The following is a 21,494-nucleotide window of genomic DNA, read 5'->3' on the forward strand; positions in this document are numbered from 1 at the left end:
ACGCTATTATAAACATAACTTATGTGGTAGTTTTGGTAGTAAATTGACGGTTGTGTTTCTGTGTATTAGGGTATACGTTTTTGCAAAGGAGACTAGACATATAAAATGAACATTTAGGTAAGGTTCCTGGCACACAGAAGATACTCAGGAGGCTAGCTAGCAATTAGATGAACTTCCATTTTGAAAGAGGCTGGGGAAGGGTGTTTTCTGCAGATTCAGCGGCGTTAAAGACAAAAGTTGCACTGTCAGAAATCACTCTGAGTTACTTGGAAAGGGACCGGGAAGGAGACAGGTAACCCATGCCTTACTTGGGTCTAGCAGAACCAGTTTTTCCTCCAATGCAAGAACAGATCACTGTTTCAATGGTTGACTGTCAGATGAAGTACTTGATTTCACAGGCCCTGGGTTGCATGAGAAAATGCTTAAACACTAGCACCACCTCTGAGCAGGGAGATGCCTCTTCCACAGTGAGACTGGGTAGAAGGAAAGTGACTAACAGAATAGCAGATTTGGGGACAACTGGGTGGCTCAGTGGGTTAAAGCCTCTGCCTTCAGCTCAGGTCATGATCCCAGGGTCCTGGAATCTAGCCCTGCATCACTGGCTCTCTGCTCAGCAGGGAGCCTGCTCCCCACCTCCCCCACCTGCCTCTCTGCTTGTGATCTCTGTCTGTCAAATAAATAAATAAAATCTTAAAAAAAAAAAATAGCAGATTGCTATCTCCCAAGTCAAGTGCAGCTAGGGTTTGTGCTCCCTCAATGGCCAACACATCTGCAGGCACATTTAAATTTCTCGTCTCTCTTCACCAAAGCCCTTTAGCTGCAATTGTGTTCAATACGCATATGCTGTTGCTACAGTGATGTATTTGTTCTCCAGGTCATTGACGAACTCTGCAGTACTTACTCTCAGCATGAAAAGTGTATGCTTCTGCTCACAGGAGCAGGTTTGGGAATTGAAATATAACTTTTTTTTTTTTTTAAAGATTTAATATATTGGACAGAGACAGTGAGAGAGAGAACACAAGCAGTGGGAGTGAGAGAGGGAGAAGCAGGCTTTCCGCTGAGTGGGGAGCCGGATGCGGGGGGCTCAATGTCTGGCTCGATGCAGGGCTTGATCTCAGGATCCTGAGATCATGGGATCATGACCTGAGCCGAAGGCAGACACTAAACAACTGAGCCGGTGACCCAGCTGCCCCATAACGTTTACTCTGAATGAGAGGATCTGTGTGACAAGGGAATCCTACATGTAGGTATAGGTAGGAAGTTATCTGCTGCTTTTGAGGGTCACAAAGCCATTTTGGGAAAGAACAGAGAAAGACCAAAACTGATACAGATTTGTGTTTATCGGTGATGCTCATCCTCTTTGGAGGTCAGAAGGAATGATGATGAGGTACACGTGACTTGCCATGGGACTCCACACATGCAGGGGTATAAAATCTTTTGTATTTTGATTTCTCTTTGTGCCGTTTCTGTTTAGACATAATTTGAAAGCCAGCTTGGCCCTTGTACTTTCTAATTATGTTAAGATAAAATTCTTATAATGAATGCAGTATGGGTTTCAAGTGAGCCTTTCAGATCCTAAGTGCATTGCTAAGTGATCATAGGCTATAAGGTACAGTAAACATATGCATTTATCTAACACAAATACTTCTGGGTATGTGTATGTTGGGGGGAGGGATGGGTCTCATGTAAACTTCCCATGAAAAAAATAATCCAATGATGCACCTGGTTTTTTTTTTAAGGATTTTATTTATTTGAGAGAATGAGTGAGAGAGAGCATGAGAGGGGAGAAGGTCAGAGGGAGAAGCAGACTCCCCAAGGAGCTGGGAGCCCGATGCGGGACTCGATCCTGAAAGTTCGGGATTGTGACTTGAGCCTAAGGCAGTCGCTCAACCAACTGAGCCACCCAGGAGCCCTGATGCACCTTTCTAAAAAAAGATTTATTTTAGAGAAAGCACGAACAGGGGGTCTGGGAGAAGGGAGAGAGAATCCTCAAGCAGATTCCCTGCTGAGCATGGAGCCCAACACAGGGCTTGATCCCAAGAATTTGAGATCAGGATTTGAGCCGAAATCAGGAGGCAGAAGCTTATCTGACTCAGCCATCCAGGTGTTCCCAATGATGCACTTTTTTTTTTTTTAAAGATTTTATTTATTTATTTGACAAACAGAGATCACAAGTAGGCAGAAAGGTAGGCAGAGAGAGGAGGAAGCAGGCTCCCTGCGGGAGCCTGATGATGCAGGGCTAGATCCCAGGACCCTGGGATCATGACCTGAGCTGAAGGCAGAAGCTTTAACCTACTGAGCTACCCAGGTGCCCCCACAATGATGCACTTTTTAAGGGGAATTTATCCTAGACATTGGGAAGGTCAAAAGATAACAAAACATATACAAAGAAACTCACATTCAGGCAAGCCGTTGTTTTTTAAGCGAAAACTTTGGGGGAAAAGCCTAAAAATATTCTGAAGGTGGTGTACAGTTTTATAGTAGCTATGAGAACGTCCAGCAACTGGCCAGTTTCTTCATATCAGCGGCCATGGCTGGTGAATGGCATTTCCACGAAAAAGCTTTGTCATCCTTGTCTTCCTTCTCTAGGCCTTAGTCTTGTTTCCAAATGAGCTTCAGTGAGGGTGTAACCTCTAGGGTTAGTGTCATTCACCTAGGCAGTGAGACCCTGATGAACTAACTGTAAGGATGTGTGAGTACAGATCATGGAGTGAATACCAATATTTTGGAGGTTTTTAAGAAGATACTTTAATTTTTGCCCCTAATCAAACAGAAGGGTTTTGTCATCTGGTTTACATTCAAGACCTAGTTGGCTCATCTTTCTGAGAAATAAATTTTCTTCAGGGTTAAGAAATCTCATCATGAGACTTGAGATATACTGGTTTGGAAAGTTTCCTCAGTTTTTCCTGGCTTCGAAGTCCCCGGCCTCGTAGTGGGGTAAGGCCCATTGGAGGCAGATGAATCTGAATAAGGAGAATAAGAATAATGGTAATATTAAGAATTATAATCATTACAGCAGCTTATGTCCACTGAGGATTTACTAGGTACTGTGCTCTTTGCTAAGCTCTAAATCTACACTGACTCATGAATCCTTAAGATCCTTATACATTAATCCTTACAGTAATCTCATAAGGAATTACTATCTATAGATGAGAAATGGAGGCTCAGAAGTTAAATAACTTGCTGAAGCTTATATATACATGAAGTGGTAGAATCGGGATTTGAACCCAGATTGATTCCACGGCTTGTGCTCTTCTTTGTCATATCGCCTGCATGGAGGGAAAGTGACCACATCACATGGTAAGATGAGAATCCAAGGAGCGCGAGAAAAACAGTTTGTGTACAAAGCTGCCCTGTGCATAGTGGGAAACTGGGACCCATCTAAATGCTACTAAATGGCTGCTGGGTAAATTATGGCACATTCTTGTAACAGGATACGGCGACAACCACTTAAAAAGATGGGAGGCAGAGAGGCCCAGAACAGATGAAGTAAAACAAACAAGCAGCAAACAGTATGCCCAGGACTCCATGTACGTTAAGAAAATGTAGTACATGAATATAGAAAAAAGACAAAGGATATATTGCCCCCAACTATTAGGTTGAGCTAGTACAGTATAAAATTGTTTTTGTAGGTCAAGAGTAGAACACTGGTAATTTCATATGCCCCAACCTAACAGTTATAGTGGTAACTTCTACAGGGTGAGAATTTTGGACCATTTTCACTTCCCCCTTCATGTACTCCTCTTTAAAAATGCTAACAACAAACCTGTCTTTCATTAAAAGAAAAAGAAAAATATTTCCATAAAAAAGATGAAAGTCGAAAAGAGAAAGCTATATAAATATATGCTGGCTTTCCCTTCTAATGTGGGAAAGTTGTACGAGTAGGAGAAATCCGGCATTCACTGACATTTTAGTTTGTTGTGATGGGTTGGCGGCATGCAAGGATAGCTTACTTCCAAGATGCCTCCCACAGAAGCTCTGGACTTCTCGGTAAACACGAGCACTCTTGGTACACATTCTTGGAAATAACTGGGTTGGTGAGGATAAGTACCCACCACAACTTAGCTGAAGTCACACTTACTGGCCTTGGATAAGGAATCTGGTAATGCAGTCCAATTTCAATCCTGGCTGTGCATTCGTCTATGCACTGTTTAATCTGGTCTGTGTCTGTGAGCTATTAAAAGAGAAAAATGGGTGAGGCTCTTAGCATCCTTCTCAGGTTCCTCATGTACAGGGGTACATCTTCAACTTGCTTAGTTCACCACCCAGTAAATGAAATGTTGAGAATCTGAAAAATCAAAAGCAATTTAATATAATATTTACTGTGGAGTAAACATTTAAAAAGTTATTGCAAGAGGTAATACTAGCACACAGTAAAACATTATTCAAATAATACAGAAGGATATAATATAAAAACAAAGTCTCCCTTTTACCTTTGTCATAGTTCCCCTTCTCAAGGACAACAATTATTGGCAGTTTTTTGTTTGTCCTTCCAGGGATATTCTATGTAGATAAAAGCATATATGTACTTATTTAGTTTTTTCCCCTTACACAAATAATAGCTCACTTTGTTTTGAACCTTGCTTTTCCCCCTAACAACATGAAGCTCCTTCTGATGTACACAGCTGCCCATTCTTTAATAGCTGCACAAAAATTCCAACATAAGGCTGTTGTTATCATTTAATCAATCTTTTCCTGATGGGCATTTAGGTTATTTCCAGTCTTTTGCCATTATAAACAATTCTGTTATGGATCCCTCTAAAATTGTTTTTGGCTTACATGCAAATATATCTAAAAGATAAATTCCTCGAGAATTCTGGGTCAAAGGGTATTTGTTCATGCATTTTAAATTCTTACAGATATTCCCTCTAGATTCAAAGTAGACCCTCTAAGAGATTGTACCAGTTTATATTCCCACCAACACTGAAGGAGGATTCTTCACATCCTCCCCATGTTGATGAAACATTAATCCAATTGTGGCAGCAAGTGCTGTCTAGAAACCCCATAAGTAAGGTATCCGAGAAAGATCCACATCTTCTTTTGAACTGTAAACTGCCTTGCTCACTGGTAAGGGGAAAAAATGGCTTTTTAAATTCCCAAATAGTCAAATCGTGGCAGTCCAGTTTCAAGTAAGGGAATTATAAGTTCATTCTGAAAAAGAGAATGCCAGGTAGAAGGGCAGAAGCTCTTTCATTCCAAGGATGGAAAATGGCCTGACACGTGGCTCTGCCAAGAGTTTGCAAGTGAGCCTCAGAGCAGAGCTGGGATTGCACCAGTCCCAGATGACCCCCAGTGACGAATGCGCCAGCAAGGCTTGGAAATTCCGAGGTGTGCCTGTCATATGGTACCTTCTGGAGCAGAGAAGAGTTCTAGGAACTGCAATGCACAGAACTACAGCTGGGTCCCTTGGGCAGAGGCTCAGCTCTCTGACCTCTGTGCTTCTCAGAATCTGTTGCTCTAATGTCCACATTGGGAACAGATTTCCACGTTCCTATTTGCCCATTAGGATTCAGAGCAATTCACGAGATACCTTTGGATTATTATTAAACACTTACAGCAACTGAAGTTCCAAGAAACTACTTATGTCTGCATAAGGGCCTGGGGAGAAAGAAGCTCCTGATAAAGATATGTATGGTTATGGGGGCTGAGAGATCCTGAGACTCCAGCTGTCCTTCTGAACAAGTTGGGGTTAGGGTTCTCCAGATTCAGTCTTTCAGTCTGCCTTCATGATTCTGCTATATCCACACACCATTTATACTAATATTAAACTTCTTCTTTAAATGTGCTGTCTCAAAAATAAATAAATAAATAAAGGTACTGCCTCCTAAGCATAGTATCTGTAAAATTACCTGATATTCTATTTTCTTTCTAATACACGGTAAAACAAGTACACATCTTAAAATTAAAAACCCATATATCTCCTTCCCAGGCACGACAAAATAATCTCACTCATGTAGCATCACTGGCACATACACTTCCGTCTGGCTCACACCACACCAGGCCAGTTCAAGCAGAGGCAAAGGAAGGACTGATTACTGCCGTAACTGAAAACCCAAGGGTCTGGAGCAGTCCTCACATGAGTCAGCCTGAAAAGATTTACTAGGCCCATCCTGCTATGGTATCTCCAGCACTGAGCTAGACACGGAGGCCATGGTCCCTGCCTTCAACTATCAAGGTTATTGCCTGGGCAGAAGAGCTCTGAGGCATGAAGCTCCAGAAAAGGCACAGAGGCATGTAATCAACAGGGTGACTACTGTAAACGGCCTCACAGGAATTCAGAACGGATTTCTGCTGGGGGCTGAGTGTAGAGAAGTTGAGGAAGACTTCCTGGAGAAGGTAAGTCAAGCCAAAGTATTTGTAAATGCTCGTGAATTTAGGGACAACCACAAGGCAGGTCCCACGGGATACAGGAGAAAGTATAAGACACTGTGTGTTCGAGGAACTGACAATCTGGTTGAGGAGACCCCAGCAACAGAAATAAAACAAGAAAAGAGGACGACCAGCCCCTCAGGTATAGGCACAGACTAGTGGTCTCCCAGCTTTTTGATTATCTACTCCTTTCAATAAAAAGTTTCTGAGCTCATGGCTACCACTTATGTACTTATATTGACTTATAAATATACTAATAAATTCATTAAATGTACCCATAAGCTCATAAAAAAACACAGAACAGACATTTTCAATACACTCTGGTGTTTGGCACAAAAAGTCGGAGAAGCTGGAGGTCAGAACGGGAGAGATAAGCAGCTTTCTAAGCAGGTTGGTTTTATGAAGCAGGGGGGCCTCAGGGCTTCCGAGAAGGAGAAGGTACTGCAGGGTAGGAGGGTTTCTTTTGTAGCGCTTACCCCAATTGCAATTTTACACTGCTTGCCATCTAACTCTGAAACATCTTTGAGGGATCCTGTCTTGGTTTCGCTCATTTTATATCCTCCATGTCTAGTCCAGTGTGTGGCACAGCATGGGCACTCCAACACTTGTTGACTGAAAGAATGAGAGCAAACAGTCGCAGAGTGGCCACCGGAGCTAGAGCAGAAATAGGCGAACTGGAAGGGGGAGGTGTCCTTGCGGGAGGAGGAGTTCTGTTTTGGGTCATTGTGCCGGTCGTGAGCTCCTTCAGGTGGCTGGTGAGAGGCTGAGGTTGGGTATTCGGATATGAGAGCTGGAACCAGAAAGGGGCTGCATGATCCCTGGGCCTCAGCGCAGAGGGCTGACCTTCAGGAGATCCTTACAGCCGGCCGGAGGGTGTGTGGAGAAGACAGGGCCAAAAAGGATAGAGAAATGGGGGTCAGAGAGGGAAAAGAGAATAGATTGTCAGGAGATTTCATGAGGGGAACAGGGATAGCATTGACTGGGAGATCAGTAAGAAGGAGGCAGGAAAAGTCAGAAGCTGAAAAGTCTCTTTCCATGCTCAGTGCCAGGCAGTCTTCGTAAGGCGCCAACAGCTAATGCTTTATAGTTTGTTGGGATGGGTCAAATCAAGCCTCTTACAGATGATCTTTGGTTCCCTGGTGTCTGGGTGGGCAGTTCCATTAAAGTAGCTAATGGAGGTACTATCTTACCCAGTTCTGTGGTCCCAAAGGGCAAACTCAGTCTGCTAGCCAAAGAGGCTCAAGTTCAAAGTGAAGTTATGAAGGGAACCCTGTGTCTTAATCCTATTCTCTTCCCTCTGAATGGGTTTATATTTGGAGGCCTTGAATAGTTTATGAACTGGAAAAAAAAAAAAGTTTAACTGCACACCTCCTGTGGGACGGGGTGGTAAGAGGCACAGTGGGCAAGGAACCGCTCCTCCCCCGAACACCCTCACTGGCCTGGCTTGTGTCACCTGGCTCATGGGGTCTTCCGAGGACGCTGAGCCACTTACTGGCTGGACTGAGACCTGAAACAAATGGGGAGAGAAATCCAGGCTGGGCTCTGCTTCCCCGTCGTTGAGCAAGCCAGCTGGGCTGTGCCTCTGCGCCCTTCCAGCCCCATACACTGCCACTGTGACCGGTACAGCTCAGTCCCTCAGTTTTCAGAGGAAAAAGAAAAAACATCCCAAGAAACTGCCCTCCTCCTTACGATCTCCAGTTGGGGCCTACTTACATTTTTGTTTTTCTGGAACAGTGTTCTGGCTTCATTTAATATGTACTGTTTTTCTTTAATGGTGTCTTCCATCTGCCCTGATGCCGCCTGCCATTTCCTCGCAAGCCTGAAAATTCTGCGGTAGAGGCCAAGAACTTCTTGTCGTGTTGCTGTTGTCATCCTCAGACCCACCAAAATAGAAGAGGGTAAATTTGCATGAAAATTCAATTTGACAGTAGGCAGCTAGGCAGATGTACCTTTTTTTAATCAAGCCCTTTAATTAGTCTAGAAATAATTGCTCTTTCTCAACAGATCTGTTTGGTAGCACTGCCAGAACGGTGCTGTAGGAATACCAGCGATCTCTCAGCTGTCCTTGTACATCACCCCTTGTACATACATGAAGTACACGGCATATACAAATGCCATGACTGCCCTTTGTACAAACATGGTAAACCAAAATTCAAATGTGCTATACCTTAAAGCAGAAAATTCTTTACCAGACTATATTACGTATGATGCTTTTTGTGTGTATTTTTTTTAAAACTACAGCACTCACTAGAGGACCTGGAAAAGGCACATTTCAAAAAATTAAATTTTCTAGTTAAGTAACTTGACTTGCATGCAGGGGTTGAAAATTCAAGCCCCTCTAGGGCCTAATGAGGGAATCTGGTTGGGTGGGGACAGTGGCCAAATGGAGAGGATGTTAATTGGCTCAGTTGGTTGGGCATCTGAATCTTGATTCCACTTGGGTCATGATCTAAGGGCTGTGGGTTCAAGCCCTGTGTCAGGCTCTGCACTCAGTGCGGAGTTTGCTTGGGATTCTCTCTCTCCCTCTCCCCCCGCCCCCTAAAATAATAAATAAAATTAAAAAAAAAAAAAAAGAAATGAGGGCCTAGGGATCCCAGATTTCCTGATACTTTAACAGTAAGTAGCAATTCAGATTTTTAGAATATGAAATCTCAAAAAAAAAAAGACATTATTTCATTCTTTTTGAAAGTTTTTGTACCATGAAATCCAGACAAAATGGGTCTACAGGCTCTATCCTACCCAGAGGCTGCCAAGTTGTAATCTCTCTTTTAGTTCATCGTTAATCTTATCGAAAATCTCTCTCAAAATTGCTGGTCTGCTTCCTCATTCACATAAGAACCATACAGTAAGTACAACTGACAATCTTTCTGGTGACTGAAGAGCTTGTGGCCGGTTTGGGTTTTTATTCTGAAACATTAGTTTTAACTTCAGAAGACTTGGCTAAGTGAGTTCCGAACTAAGTATATCCCCCAATGCTAACTGCATTTTTAAAGGATAATTTCTGAAAAAAAAAAGGAAATTTGTCAGCTTTATTTTTATTATGAAATATTTCAGGTATGCAAAAAGATATAGAGAACAACTAACAGCCATATATTCACAGTGGATCGTAAAGAATACTTTACATATATACTTGTATATACCCCTTCTAGTCAAATTTCCCTTTCCCTCTCCTAGAATGAACCACTATCCTGAACTTGTTATTTATCTTCTCACACATAGCTTTACATTTAACGTTATACAGTATTGCTTTGCAAGTTTATAACTCTTATACCATTGACCCTTGAACAAGATGGGACTTAGGAGCACTGACCTCCACGCAGTCAAAAATCTGTGATTGACTTGTGACTTCCCAAAAGCTTTACTGATAGCCTACTGTTGACATGAAGCCTTAGGAATACCTAAGCAGTCAATGAACACATATGTATGTATATGTATTATATGCTATATTCTTTTTTTTTTTAAGATTTTATTTATTTATTTGACAGAGATCACAAGTAGGCAGAGAGTCAGGCAGAGAGAGAGGAGGAAGCAGGCTCCCTGCTGAGCACAGAGCCTGATGCGGGACTCGATCCCAGGGTCCTGGGATCATGACCTGAGCTGAAGGCAGAGGCTTTAACCCACTGAGCCACCCAGGCGCCCCTATATGCTATATTCTTATACTGCAGTAACATAGAGAAAGGAAAATGTTATTAAGAAAATCATGAGGCAGAGGGGCACCTGGGTGGCTCAGTCATTTAGTGTCTGCCTTCGGCTCAGGTTTCTGTATCATGACCCCTGCATCGGTTTCTAGGTGGGAAGCCTGCTTCTCCTCTCTGTCTCTCTCCTTGTGTTCCCTCTCACTGTGTCTCTCTCTGTTAAATAAATAAGTAAATAAAATCTTAAAAAAAAAAGAAAATTATGAGAAAGAGAAAATATATTTACAGTGCTGTTCTGTATTTATCAAAAGAAATCTGTTTATAAAGAGATAAACCTGTTTATACTCAGGTAGACCTGTGTAGTTCAAACCCATGTTGTTCAACGGTCAACTCTCTCTCTAAGGTATTGTGTTCTTCTGCAACTTGCCTTTTTTTTTGCCCGTGTTCATCTAGGTTGTTACATGTAGCTCTAGTTCATATATTCTCAACACTGTGATTCAGTCCACTGTTACGAAGATATCCCAGTATACTTGTCTTTTCTCTTCCTTTTTACTCATGCAAAAACTTCAGCCTATGTTTTATAATTTACTTCTACATCTAGAAGAAGACAGAAAAAAAAAATTCCCAGTACTAGAAGATCCTGATTAGTCAGGTTTTAGAGAATGAATACTGTACTGCCTTTAACAAATGGGTAGGCTGGGAAGACAAGGACAGATTTGGTAAGTGAGTAAAAGGGCCAGGCACTGGGACACCTCATTACTAGTACTGGGCTTTCCTCAAACAGGCTCATCAGAATCAGGAAGTAAGCCCTTTGGAACAGGACCCATTTCCAACCCAAGGGGGAGGGGTAACGTGGAGATTGTATGCTGTACGATGGTCCTGAGCTTATGAGAACTTAGGCAGCTGAATAATGCAGATGGAAGCTGGAAAGAGGTATATTTATCTAGACAGAAATTCTAAGTACCTGCAAGGAATTTACCTTATAAGAATTACTATATGATTGCCCTTCCTGACCCTGGTGATCTTTCTTGAGCAACGCAGAATGAATCACGGCTTAATCATTTGCTGAAAAGCTTGAAAGCACTACTTCACCCAATTCAAAAGTTAAAAGTGAAAATTACAATCAATACCAATTCTGACGTCCATGATGTCTCCCCAAAAAATGCTTAGAAGAAATTTGTAAAAACCAAGAGAGAACATCATGCTTTGTGGCTAATCGTAATAAAAATCCAGGAGATGATGAGATGATGACTTTTCCTGGTAAGGAAACAGGTTTCTGAGTTTCTGGTTCTCCCTGAAACTCCATGGTTTCATATGAAAATACGTGAGTCAGTTCCTGTGAGGAGCAGGGATTCTGTAACTTCTATTAATGATTGCTTCACTTCCCTGTCATTAACAGATGAAACTTCCCTGACTGCATGGCACTTGAGGAAAGAGGAGGAGGTCGGGCATATTAAAATAGCAGCAACTGTCTCCAAAGCCTGACTTTCATTGGTTTCCTTCCACGACTCCAAAGAACCACAGCTTCAAACTGTAACTGATCATACACCATAATCAGATATGCAAGCCCTGCAATTAGAGTACTCAAGGTAACGAGTAGTACTAACAATTGGTACTTAATAGGACTATTTTCAAAACACTTTAATTAATGTTTTAAGTGTTCTGAAAACTAATCCTGAAAGCGAGATAAGGGAAGTCTCCTTCTCCAACATCAGGTGACCCAGAAAACCCAAGTCCCAAAGATGTCCAGAGACAAGGGTCTAAAGCTGTCTTCCCCATTGTGTACTATCAGCAGCTTAATAACACTTCAAGTCTTCAGAGAACAGACAAGAAAAATGCCTCTTTTGTTATTTTCTCATTGGATTTCTTTCAGTTCTTTGAGGGAATCTTGTTCTTCTTACTTCACAGGTGCATAACCATGTTGTTACCCCTTTCTAGAAGGCTCTCTCCTGACCTCCTCCTCCCTTTTACCTGACCAATCCCTACTCTTCCTTCAGTTCCCCAAACATGGATGTCTCAGAAAACCCTCCCCTCTCCCCTCACCACATGCAGTGGATCAGGTCTCTGTTGAACCTTCCTATGGATCCTTGAATTTCTTCTTTGTAGCACTAATCATTTAAGTAATAATGGATTGTTAGTGTCTGTCTTCCCCCTTTTGATCCTCATGTTTATGGGGACAGTAACCATGTCCACCCTATTTACTGCTCAATTCTGAGTACCTAGCCAGGCGTATAACTGGTATTCGACAAACGTTTGCTGAATAAATGAAAATATCTCATGATACAGAAAGCTTGGGATTCTAGAAACAAAACTGACCATATAAAAAAATTTTCTTTAAGCTCTTTTTCCTTTGGTTTATATTTTTGTCTTTGTTCCTAGGAAACAAACTGTTCAGAGAAAGTGCCTTTTCCCTGAGTTTTCCTTCCAATAGATTTAATGGCTTGAAATCAACATTTATTTTTTTGAAACTATCAGTGATCTCTCACTACTGGCGCAAGGCTGAGGCAGCCCCTTTTCTTCACTTATCTCAAGGGTTGATCTGATGCAATGAGGTCTGCTGGGATTTTCCCACAGGCAGCATGAAGAATATCAATCTGTCTAGAGGACCACCTTTTTTTTTTTTTTTAAGATTTTATTTTTAAGTAATCTCTATACCCAACGTAGGGTTCGAATTCACAACCATAGAGAGTCACATGCCTCACTGACTGAGCCACCCAGGCACCCCTAGAGGACTACAACTGACCCACAGTCTCAAGTGGCCATTTGTCGATTCCTTTTTTTTTTTTTTTTTTTTTTTTTTTTTAAGATTTCATTTATTCATTTGAGTTAAAAAGAGAGAGAACAAGCAGGAGAAGGGGCAGGGGGAGAGAGACAAGCAGGATCTCTGCTGAATGGGGAGACTGACACTGGGCTCGATCCCATGACCCTAAGATCATGACCTAAGCCCAAGTCAGACACTTAACCAACTGAGCCACCTAGGTGCCCACAAAGTCAACTATTAAAGAATTCTTAAAGTCTTGTAACTTTTATTCTGAGATTAAATTTCATCAAACTGTTTCATTTTACTTTCTTAACAGCAAAACCCCAGAATGAGGAAAGGTAAGAGATATGCAGTGTCCCTGGGAGGAAATGGGACTGAAAACTGGTCTTTTCTTAAAATCACCCCCCATATAAACACAGTACCAAGACAAAATTCACTAACAAGCATCTGCCAACTGTAGCCTGTGCCACTAAGCAAAGACTGACAAATGTTGCTGCTAGCATGTTTTTGGCTTCTGGTCACAGTTATGAGATGTTACCCCTATAGCAGGTGTCCCAAAGATTGGTTAGGAAGGTGTTTGTTTTTTGTTTTTTTGGATGTACAAATATCTTCCTATAGGAATTCTTTTAATGTATTCTATAATCCATCAAACCCATAATTTAAAGTGATCTTGATATAGCAATATAGAGCTTCCTTTAAATAAATGTATTACAAAAGTTTTTAAAGCTGGTTTAAAATATGAGTAATTAATACTACAAATTGAGATACAGAGGCTGAAAAACAGAAGTTTCAAAGCTATTGCTCTAAGGCACCCTGCTGCCCTGCCTTGGTGTTTATTCTGGCTGAGCCATCCCAGTAAAACGCCTATTTTCTGCTAGCCACCCTACTGTCCTTAGTAGACACCTATTGGCTTTTCTGGGGGAGCCTTTTTCTCTGCTATTATCATAAGCCAACCATTACTATTTAGCAATTTCATTGTGTCTTCTTCTCCAGTCTCTGAATTCCTGGAGGGCTTGGCCTGTTTTGCTCATTAGAATAGTGATAATAATACTACATTTTGCTTTGTACTTACTCTGTGCCAAGAGGCTTATACTAGGTGCTTTACGTATGTTAACTCCTGAAATCATCACAGTTCTTTAAGGTAGATGACTACCATTATCTCCTTTATAAAGGAGGAACCTGAGCAGAGAGGTAAGTAACTAGTCCAGGGTCACATCAGCTGTTAAGAGTGGGGCCAGGGGGCGCCTGGCGGGCTCAGCCCTTCTTCCTCCCAGGCAACTGCCTTTCCTTGATAATTATGTTGCACATCAGCAGCTTTGAAGGAAGCTGTGCACTTGGCGGGACTGCACTGCTCTTTGGTTCCCTGACACTCCACAGGGAGCTAACATCATAGAAGAGGCACCAGGGCTCATCACAGTGCTCCCACTCTGCAGGCCTCACTGGTCCCTCCCAAGCATCCATCCATCAGTACCCACTGGGACTAGGCACAGGAGATTCTAGGGATAAACAGTCTTACAATCAAGCAGCTATGGTCCCTTCCCTCCTGAAGCTTACGTTCTAGTGGCAGAGAAGACGAGATAGAAGAAAAAGACAATTTCTGGTGGTGATATGTGCCCTCCAGGAATGAAACAGTAATATGATGAACAAATGAACAGGGGCAGGGTTATTTTATTTTGGGTAGTTAGTGGCATTTGAGTCCTGAATAACATGAAGGAGCCTATTAAAGGGAAGGTTTGAGGGAAAGGTGCTTCTGCAAGATTTGGGGGAACCAACAAAGGCTATGAAACGGTAAACATCAGTGCAGCCAGAACCTATCTGGGAGGTGAGGCCACAGGTGAGCAGAATCCAGCACAGGTGGGGAGGGTAGGTCCTGGAAAAGAGTTTGGTTTGGAGTGTAAAAACAAAAGGAAGACATTGGCAGATTTTATGCAAGCTGGAGTACTATGGTCTAATTTACATCTTTTAAAATGTGCTGGATTTCAAATTGTATCTTGCATATGGTGAAAAAAAGTCTTGCCTAATGCCATCTAATTGACAGGAGAGTTGGGATTAAGAGCCAATAAAGCTACACGATTACTTCCTTGACCAAGAGCTTTCCCATTTTTATTTTGGAGTAATGGGGAAATAATCAATCTAAAACAAAACAAAACAAAACAAAACACACCACCCACTCACCCTTCTACTCTATGGTAAGTGGAAATAGTGAAAGGTCTGGGTAGGCTCCAAGAACCCACTCTACATAGCACACGTAGGCACGTGGCATGTCCAGATTTAGTGTTATAAGAGGCCTGTGCGAAGATACGCTAGTATTAGGAGATTTACCCACTTCACCCTTTCCCCCACCTTTGAAAAGACCATCACAGCATGAACACTGAGGAGCTGAAGAGCAGAGACTTTGAAAATTCCTTCTCCAGATGAAATTTATAGAAGTATGACTCTGGTCTCAGGAATGTCAAAATTCCCAGTGTTGGACTCTCATGAGGCTTTGCCTTCTACTTAAGAAAAAGTGTTACAGTATAAACAAGGGACAGAAAAGGCAGTGGGAGTTAACTGCCTTTCAAGCCCCAGGTTGAAGGAAAGACTCCTTCCATTCTTTCAGTATCTGCTCCAAGGTAGAATATTTTTTTTTCTCATAATGAATGTGCTATAGTTAAATTTCTCTCCCAACTACTTTATGATTGGCTGGGAGGGTGGGGGTGGTAGAGATAGTGAAACACCTGAATGAAATTGCTGTCTTAGGTGTTCACTGGGCACCCACGCTGGCCTGTCCCTCTTCCTGCTGTCCCATCTCCTTAGATCTGACACCCCTTGTCTTTGTCACATGAAGGTCCAAATTCACAGAACTGAAATATTCTTTGCCTAGCTGCTGATTCTTATCCTTGAACTTCTCCTAGTTTTTGCAGGGTGCATCTTTCATGCTGAAATGGGCAGGCACCTCCAGCACACTTGTGTCATACTGCTCATCCTATTCTATCCTAAATTTCTGTTTGCTTACCTTTCTTCCTCCACTGTGTGTGTTTTGGGGAAGGATAAATTAGAAGGTTAGGACTGTGCCTCATTCATCACACTCATAGGCCTGGTACAAAGTTGGAGCTTGAAATATACTTATTAGAAGAATAAATTTACACACACAGAATAGTCACCAGTAACACTCATTATCATACATGGTGGTAATTTGGACCACTATTTAAAAATACTAAGTAACCCACACAAAGATGTTTTCAAGAGTGGTGCTGTCAGGGCGCCTGGGTGGCTCAGTGGGTTAAAGCCTCTGCTTTCTGCTCAGGTCATGATCCCAGGGTCCTGGGATTCAGCCCCGCATCAGGCTCTCTGCTCAGCAGGGAGCCTGCTTCCCCCTCTCTGCCTGCCTCTCTGCCTACTTGTGATCTCTGTCTGTCAAATAAAATCTTTTTTTTTTTTTTTTTTTACTAAAAGATTTTATTTATTTTTCAGAGACAGAGGGAGAGAGCGCGAGCGAGCACAGGCAGACAGAGAGGCAGGCAGAGGCAGAGGGAGAAGCACGCTCCCTGCCGAGCAAGGAGCCCGATGTGGGACTCGATCCCAGGACCCTGGGATCATGACCTGAGCCGAAGGCAGCTGCTTAACCAACTGGGCCACCCAGGCGTCCCTGTCAAATTAAAAAAAAAAAAAAAAAGTGGTGCTATGGGGGTCAGGATAAGGAACTTAAGACTGTTATTTGGGGAGGAGGCCTTCTCAGTTCCATCTAAGGCAGTATAAGCTACACAGTTAAATTCTTTAAAAGCCAGTAATGGTTGGTGCACTGGACTGAAATGATTTACTGTGTTTCCATGAAGCTTAGAACCAAACATACAAAAAATGTGGTTCTAACACATTTTTTCTTGGAAAAAAATTCTTCTGGGGAATAGATCCATTGCACCCAAATGATCACCCAAACCTACAAAATTGTAATTTAAAGCTTCTGAAATTTGGAAAACCTCTAGGGAACTGAAATGCTCTCATAATGCCAAACCAGTTTTTATTGCCCCGGAAAGAATAGAAAATGACTGTCTTGGTTTTAGGCAGTCAGAGTTTTTCCACATATGCAAGGAACAGAAGATACGATGCAACTAATGAGCAAATGCGTTCTGGAATGTTCATACCTGGGTTTGAATTCTGACTACATTGGTCAAGTCTTTCTGAGCCTCAGTTTCTTACAAAATGAAAAAGGGCTAATGACAGAACCCCCTTCAAAGAGTTGTGATAAGGATTATTCATGAGATAATCCATGTAATCACTTAGCATTGGGAGCTAACAAAGGCAAATGTTACCTCAATAGGAGGAAATAAAGAAGAAACCATGAGGCCTCTTTCTAAGCTTTGTCTGCAGAGGAGGGCAAAGAAGCACGAGGCCTGTTGGCGAATTTATTGCTTTGTGATAGTAATGGATTTTCCTAAAGCTGTTTCCCTCTGATCATTAATAATCCCTGTACAGTAAAGGGCTATTGTTCTTCAGTATGAGTAAATAACCCTGTCAGAGGCACCGCTTATCTTCAGACCACAGCACGTACTTCTTACTGGAAATATAATGCAGGTGCCAACATCGAAAGCATGCCCAGACTTCCCTTCCTATTTTTTTTTCCTTTATCTCTTACTCCTTGCTTATCCTTTTGTGTGTTTTTCTCCTACATCTGTTATATATCCTACTTTCTGGTGTGCACCCATACCCTATACAGTACCATCCATCCTTACCCAAATCGAATAACCTTCAACATAATCTGTGCTCTACACATCTCTCCCCTGTACCCTCTCTCCTCTTCATTAATAGACAGACAGTCACAGACACACCCAATGGACTTGTTTCCTGTCCTGGGCTCAGTCTTTGGTTACTAGAATCCAAAAAGGGAAGTGTAAAGCCACACATTGTTTTGCAAATCTCAGGATATGCTTGTGTGGTATACTTAATCATACCACAGCTATTCTCTGAAACAGCATCTTTCTACACAGAAAGTGACAATATGGTGTGTCAGAGATAGGAGGCAGAAAGAAGGTGGATCGTGGTTTCATTTTACTTAAAGTTAAGGAAATTAGGTTAGGTCCTGTAAGTGGGAAATCTCCAGAACACAAGGGAAAACCAAAAATACTGATCTGAAAGACTTCTAAATTATCCCAAACAAGATCATAGGACGCAAGTATGCTCATTCTAAATATACCAGCATAGGAGCACATGCAAGATTATACTTGTAAGGGGAACTCCAACAGGCTTTTGTAACCAAGAGAGATAAGCTCTTTTTCCCCTCAGAGACAGAAATTCTAAATGGAAACCAAGTTTTGGACCCCCAATTCAAAAGAAATGCAAGTATTTCCTTATCTGCATATTTTAAGAGACAAATTCAAAAGAAGGGTCAGTCAGAGGTAGTGAGAACCAGTTACCAGAAGTAGGAGGAGGTGTTAGACATGTGTGGGGGTGTGTGTGTGCTGGAAATAGATGAAAACTAGGTCAATGCTAAAAATCAACCCCAGTCATTCATTCATAACTACCGAGGATCTCACCCCTTCATAGGAACTGGGGAAGTCCAGAACAAGAAACACTTAGGTTTAAATTAACACTTAAATCCCTCCTTTGTGATAATTTCCTAGGGAAATGGATTAGAAAACCGACAAAAGAGTTTTGGTTAGAACATTAGATACAGCTGGAGCTTTCTAGCATCTGACCCTTGATCCAACCATCTGATGAACAACCTCACCTTGCTTGAGTTGGGGGTCCCTGCCCTTGGAAGAGTTTCTAAGTGCCCTCTAACTACCAGATAAGCAATTTTTCCATCTGCAGAGGCAACAGAGCTCCTTACTAGATAAAATTCCTTGAGAGTAGGAGCAATGACTGCCCATCCTTACATATGTGCAACACCTGGCACCTGGACTACCCTGAAGCTCCTCCAGTCTAGCGCTGGCCAACAGAATGTATTTCAATGACAGAAATATTCTATAACTGCGCTGTTCAACAGGGTAGCTAGCCACTGGCCACATGTGGCTACTAAGCACTTGAAATATGGTTACTGCAACTGAGGAAGGACCTGGCATTTAAATTTTTATTTAAATAGCTACATGTCAAAAAACAAATAAATAGCTACATGTAGCTAATGGCTCTTTAGGAACTGCACATTCCTATGCCAAGAATTGCCAATCAGATGCCAACAGGTCAGGCAGATAGTTGAAGAGGAGGAAGGTAATAAAGAGGGTGACGAGGAGAAGCTTACTGGCTCTAGCCGACTATTGCAGTGTAGAAACCTCAGGTTAGTTTTGCCAGATTGTCTCATTTTTCAAATGAAGCTGAAAATCTGAATTTTGATGTCCAATTTTTAAATGTTGGTAAGTAAATTTTAAAAAGAATTTAAATCATTTTGTGGGATAAACAATATGTTTGCATGCAGTATCTCTAATCTCTAATTTAGGCCAACCTCTCCAGCTCAAAGAAAAGGACCTTATCCAATATCACTGCTGGTCAGTAGCAGATACAAGACTGAAACCCAGGCCTTCTGAAACAAACTTCTTCTGATCTCTTTTCTAGATTTTATGAGATTAACCATATCTGCATTGTAGTTGGCAGTGGCAGCAGCAGTGAGACAAAAGCCCCTTTGTCAGAACTGTTGAAGTCCATGACTAGTATCTTATGAGTAGTGTCCCCACCTAGCTATAATCATATAGTTGGCCCTATGGGCAAAGCTCTGTTATTAGGAGCCAGCAGGACACAAAGAAGAACTAGCCCATGGGGAGTCAGACATATGAACAATTAACAAGCAAAGTCAGGCTTGCTGACTGTAATGGACACAAATCACCCGCGCATAAGTCCAAAAGCACTGACAGCTGGAGTGGAAGGGAAGAAAGGGATTTGAGCCAGGGCTTAGAGGATGAGCAGAAGCTGGCTACTGGGTGGATAAGTCTCACTGATTATGAGAGTGAGTCTCATTATTGTGAGATATTAAGGGAGCCTTCTTTTATCTCTGAGGCCTTATCTGTGTCAGGGGTCTCTGCTGGCTTCTCTTCTCTGGGTAGCCTCTAAAACCCCTCTATTTATTTTCTCTAGGGCTTTCCCCCCGTCTTGTATATCTAACTTCTCGACAAATTCACCTGGATGGTTAAGAGACTTAGCAAATCTGGTATGTTTCAAAGAGAATGTAGGATATTCCCTCCCAAACTGTTTCCCCTTAGGAGTCATCCTTGGTTCCTCCTCTTCCCATACACTTCACATCCAAACCGGCAGCAAGTCTCGCAAGCACTACTTTCAAAATGCATTATGAATTTAATTATTTGCATTTCCACTGCCACTACCCATCTCTCCCTTGGCCTACTGTAGCAGCCTCCTAATAGGTTTGCCAATGGCTACCCTTCTCTATCTAGCAGGCAAGGGATTTTTAAAAAATGTCCATCAGGTGACTGCCCTTCTCAAAACCCTCAGGTAATGTAACAGCCAAGCCCTCCTTACCTCGGGCTAAAATGCTGTGCTTGACCAGGCCCTGCCATTTCTCCTTGTTCTTTCAGTTCCAGCCACACGGCTTTCCCACCGTCTCCTTCCTCAGAACCCTTCCCGTTGGTTCTTTTCTCCACCTAGAAAGTCCATTCCCTAGCTTCTCCCTTTTCTCGAATCTCTATGAAAACTGGCCTTGTCTGAAAAGCCTGACCCGAGTTACTGTCTCTCCTTCCATCTTCTACCCCTTCACGCGGTATTACGGTTTTCGGGGACATGTGGCACCTGCTGATATCTCACTTGGCTGAAATCATATCCTTACTGATTTACATTTTAATTTTCTTCTGGGCTCGAATAAAAAGACACGGAGCAAAGCCTCCGTCTTGTTCTTGTTTGTGGACCGAGGAAATAAGCAGGTTCACACTATCCTAGAAAGTCTCCGTAGCCTCTACCGGGCCTCGTTTGGGTCAACTTTCCTCGGCCTGACGCCTCTCGCTCCCGGAACTGCCCTTACTAACCTCCCATCTATATTCAGGGATCCAAAGGACTCAGGAGAGTCTCGGATGGACCCAACCGGCATCTCAGCGTCGCCACAACAGGCCTCCGCTTCCTGGCCCTCAGGCCGCTTTCCCTCGGCAGGTTCTCGAGGCCAGTGGCGATGACACCGAGCCGCCCTCGCGAGGCTGGGGTCACACAAGCACGTCGCCTAGCAACGTCGCACCCCCGCCCCCACCCCATCCCTGCCCTGGGGAGCCAACCCCTTCCCCCAGTCTCCCGCGCCCGGACTCCGCGCCTCCATCCCCTACACTCACTCTGCGTCAGTCCCGCCTTCCCCCACCCACAGAAGTGCCGCAGCCTACCGCGGGCCAGGAGGAGGCGGTGCCGGGAGCTTAGCTGAGCTGCGGCCGACGACGGTCGGGCAGGTCCGGTAGGCCAGGCCGGACTAAACCACCGGAGGATCTCTGTGGGAGCATTAGTTTCAGGTCAGAGGTAGTCTCGAGTTTCTCTGAAACTGTATACTCTAACCCACCTTCCGCCGTATACGCAACAATATAGCCAACTTCATCCTCTCCCTGGTTTCCCTTTACCCTTTCGTTATCCTTACCCGCTACTCCAGCCAAAAAAAAAAAAAAAAAAAATGGTCCAGTCCAGCTCCTCCTAGCCCTCCCTCAGCGTCCCTAGGTCTTTGCCCTTACTTGGCGACGGCTTCGTACGTCTTTGCGTACGTCGTGACGCAATCGTCCACCCGTTCCTCCCCGCCCCTCTTCTATTCTCCCTCCTGGAGCTGGCGGCCGGCGGGGTTACCG

The 21,494-nt window shown here is 43.0% G+C and overlaps 2 protein-coding genes across 8 annotated transcripts in view; one reads left to right on the forward strand and one right to left on the reverse strand.

Annotated features, from left to right (window-relative positions):
* Positions 1-2,723: 2,723 nt before the first annotated feature.
* Positions 2,724-21,374, reverse strand: LYRM1 (LYR motif containing 1). Of its 6 annotated transcripts, none has more exons than XM_032327207.1 (5): positions 21,218-21,374; positions 8,083-8,242; positions 7,862-7,876; positions 4,082-4,174; positions 2,724-2,963 (listed from the first exon to the last, which is right to left on the reverse strand). In XM_032327207.1, the coding sequence occupies exons 2-5, from the start codon at positions 8,239-8,241 to the stop codon at positions 2,847-2,849; spliced, it is 384 nt and encodes a 127-aa protein (XP_032183098.1). In that variant the 5' UTR covers position 8,242; positions 21,218-21,374; the 3' UTR covers positions 2,724-2,846. The 6 variants fall into 6 exon arrangements, with proteins under 6 accessions (XP_032183098.1, XP_032183095.1, XP_032183096.1 ...); XM_032327204.1 differs by lacking the exon at positions 21,218-21,374 and adding an exon at positions 21,048-21,149; XM_032327205.1 differs by lacking the exon at positions 21,218-21,374 and adding an exon at positions 21,000-21,084.
* Positions 21,091-21,494, forward strand: part of DCUN1D3 (defective in cullin neddylation 1 domain containing 3) — a 36,773-nt gene continuing 36,369 nt past the window's right edge. Inside the window, exon 1 of one of the 2 annotated variants that reach the window (XM_032327200.1) lies at positions 21,091-21,170. The gene's annotated coding sequence lies outside the window, so the exon portion shown is untranslated. The remainder of the gene's footprint in view (positions 21,171-21,494) is intronic. The other variant, XM_032327199.1, reaches the window with a different exon arrangement.

This window comes from Mustela erminea, chromosome 20 (genome assembly GCF_009829155.1).
Source record: "Mustela erminea isolate mMusErm1 chromosome 20, mMusErm1.Pri, whole genome shotgun sequence".
Lineage (NCBI taxonomy): Eukaryota > Metazoa > Chordata > Mammalia > Carnivora > Mustelidae > Mustela > Mustela erminea.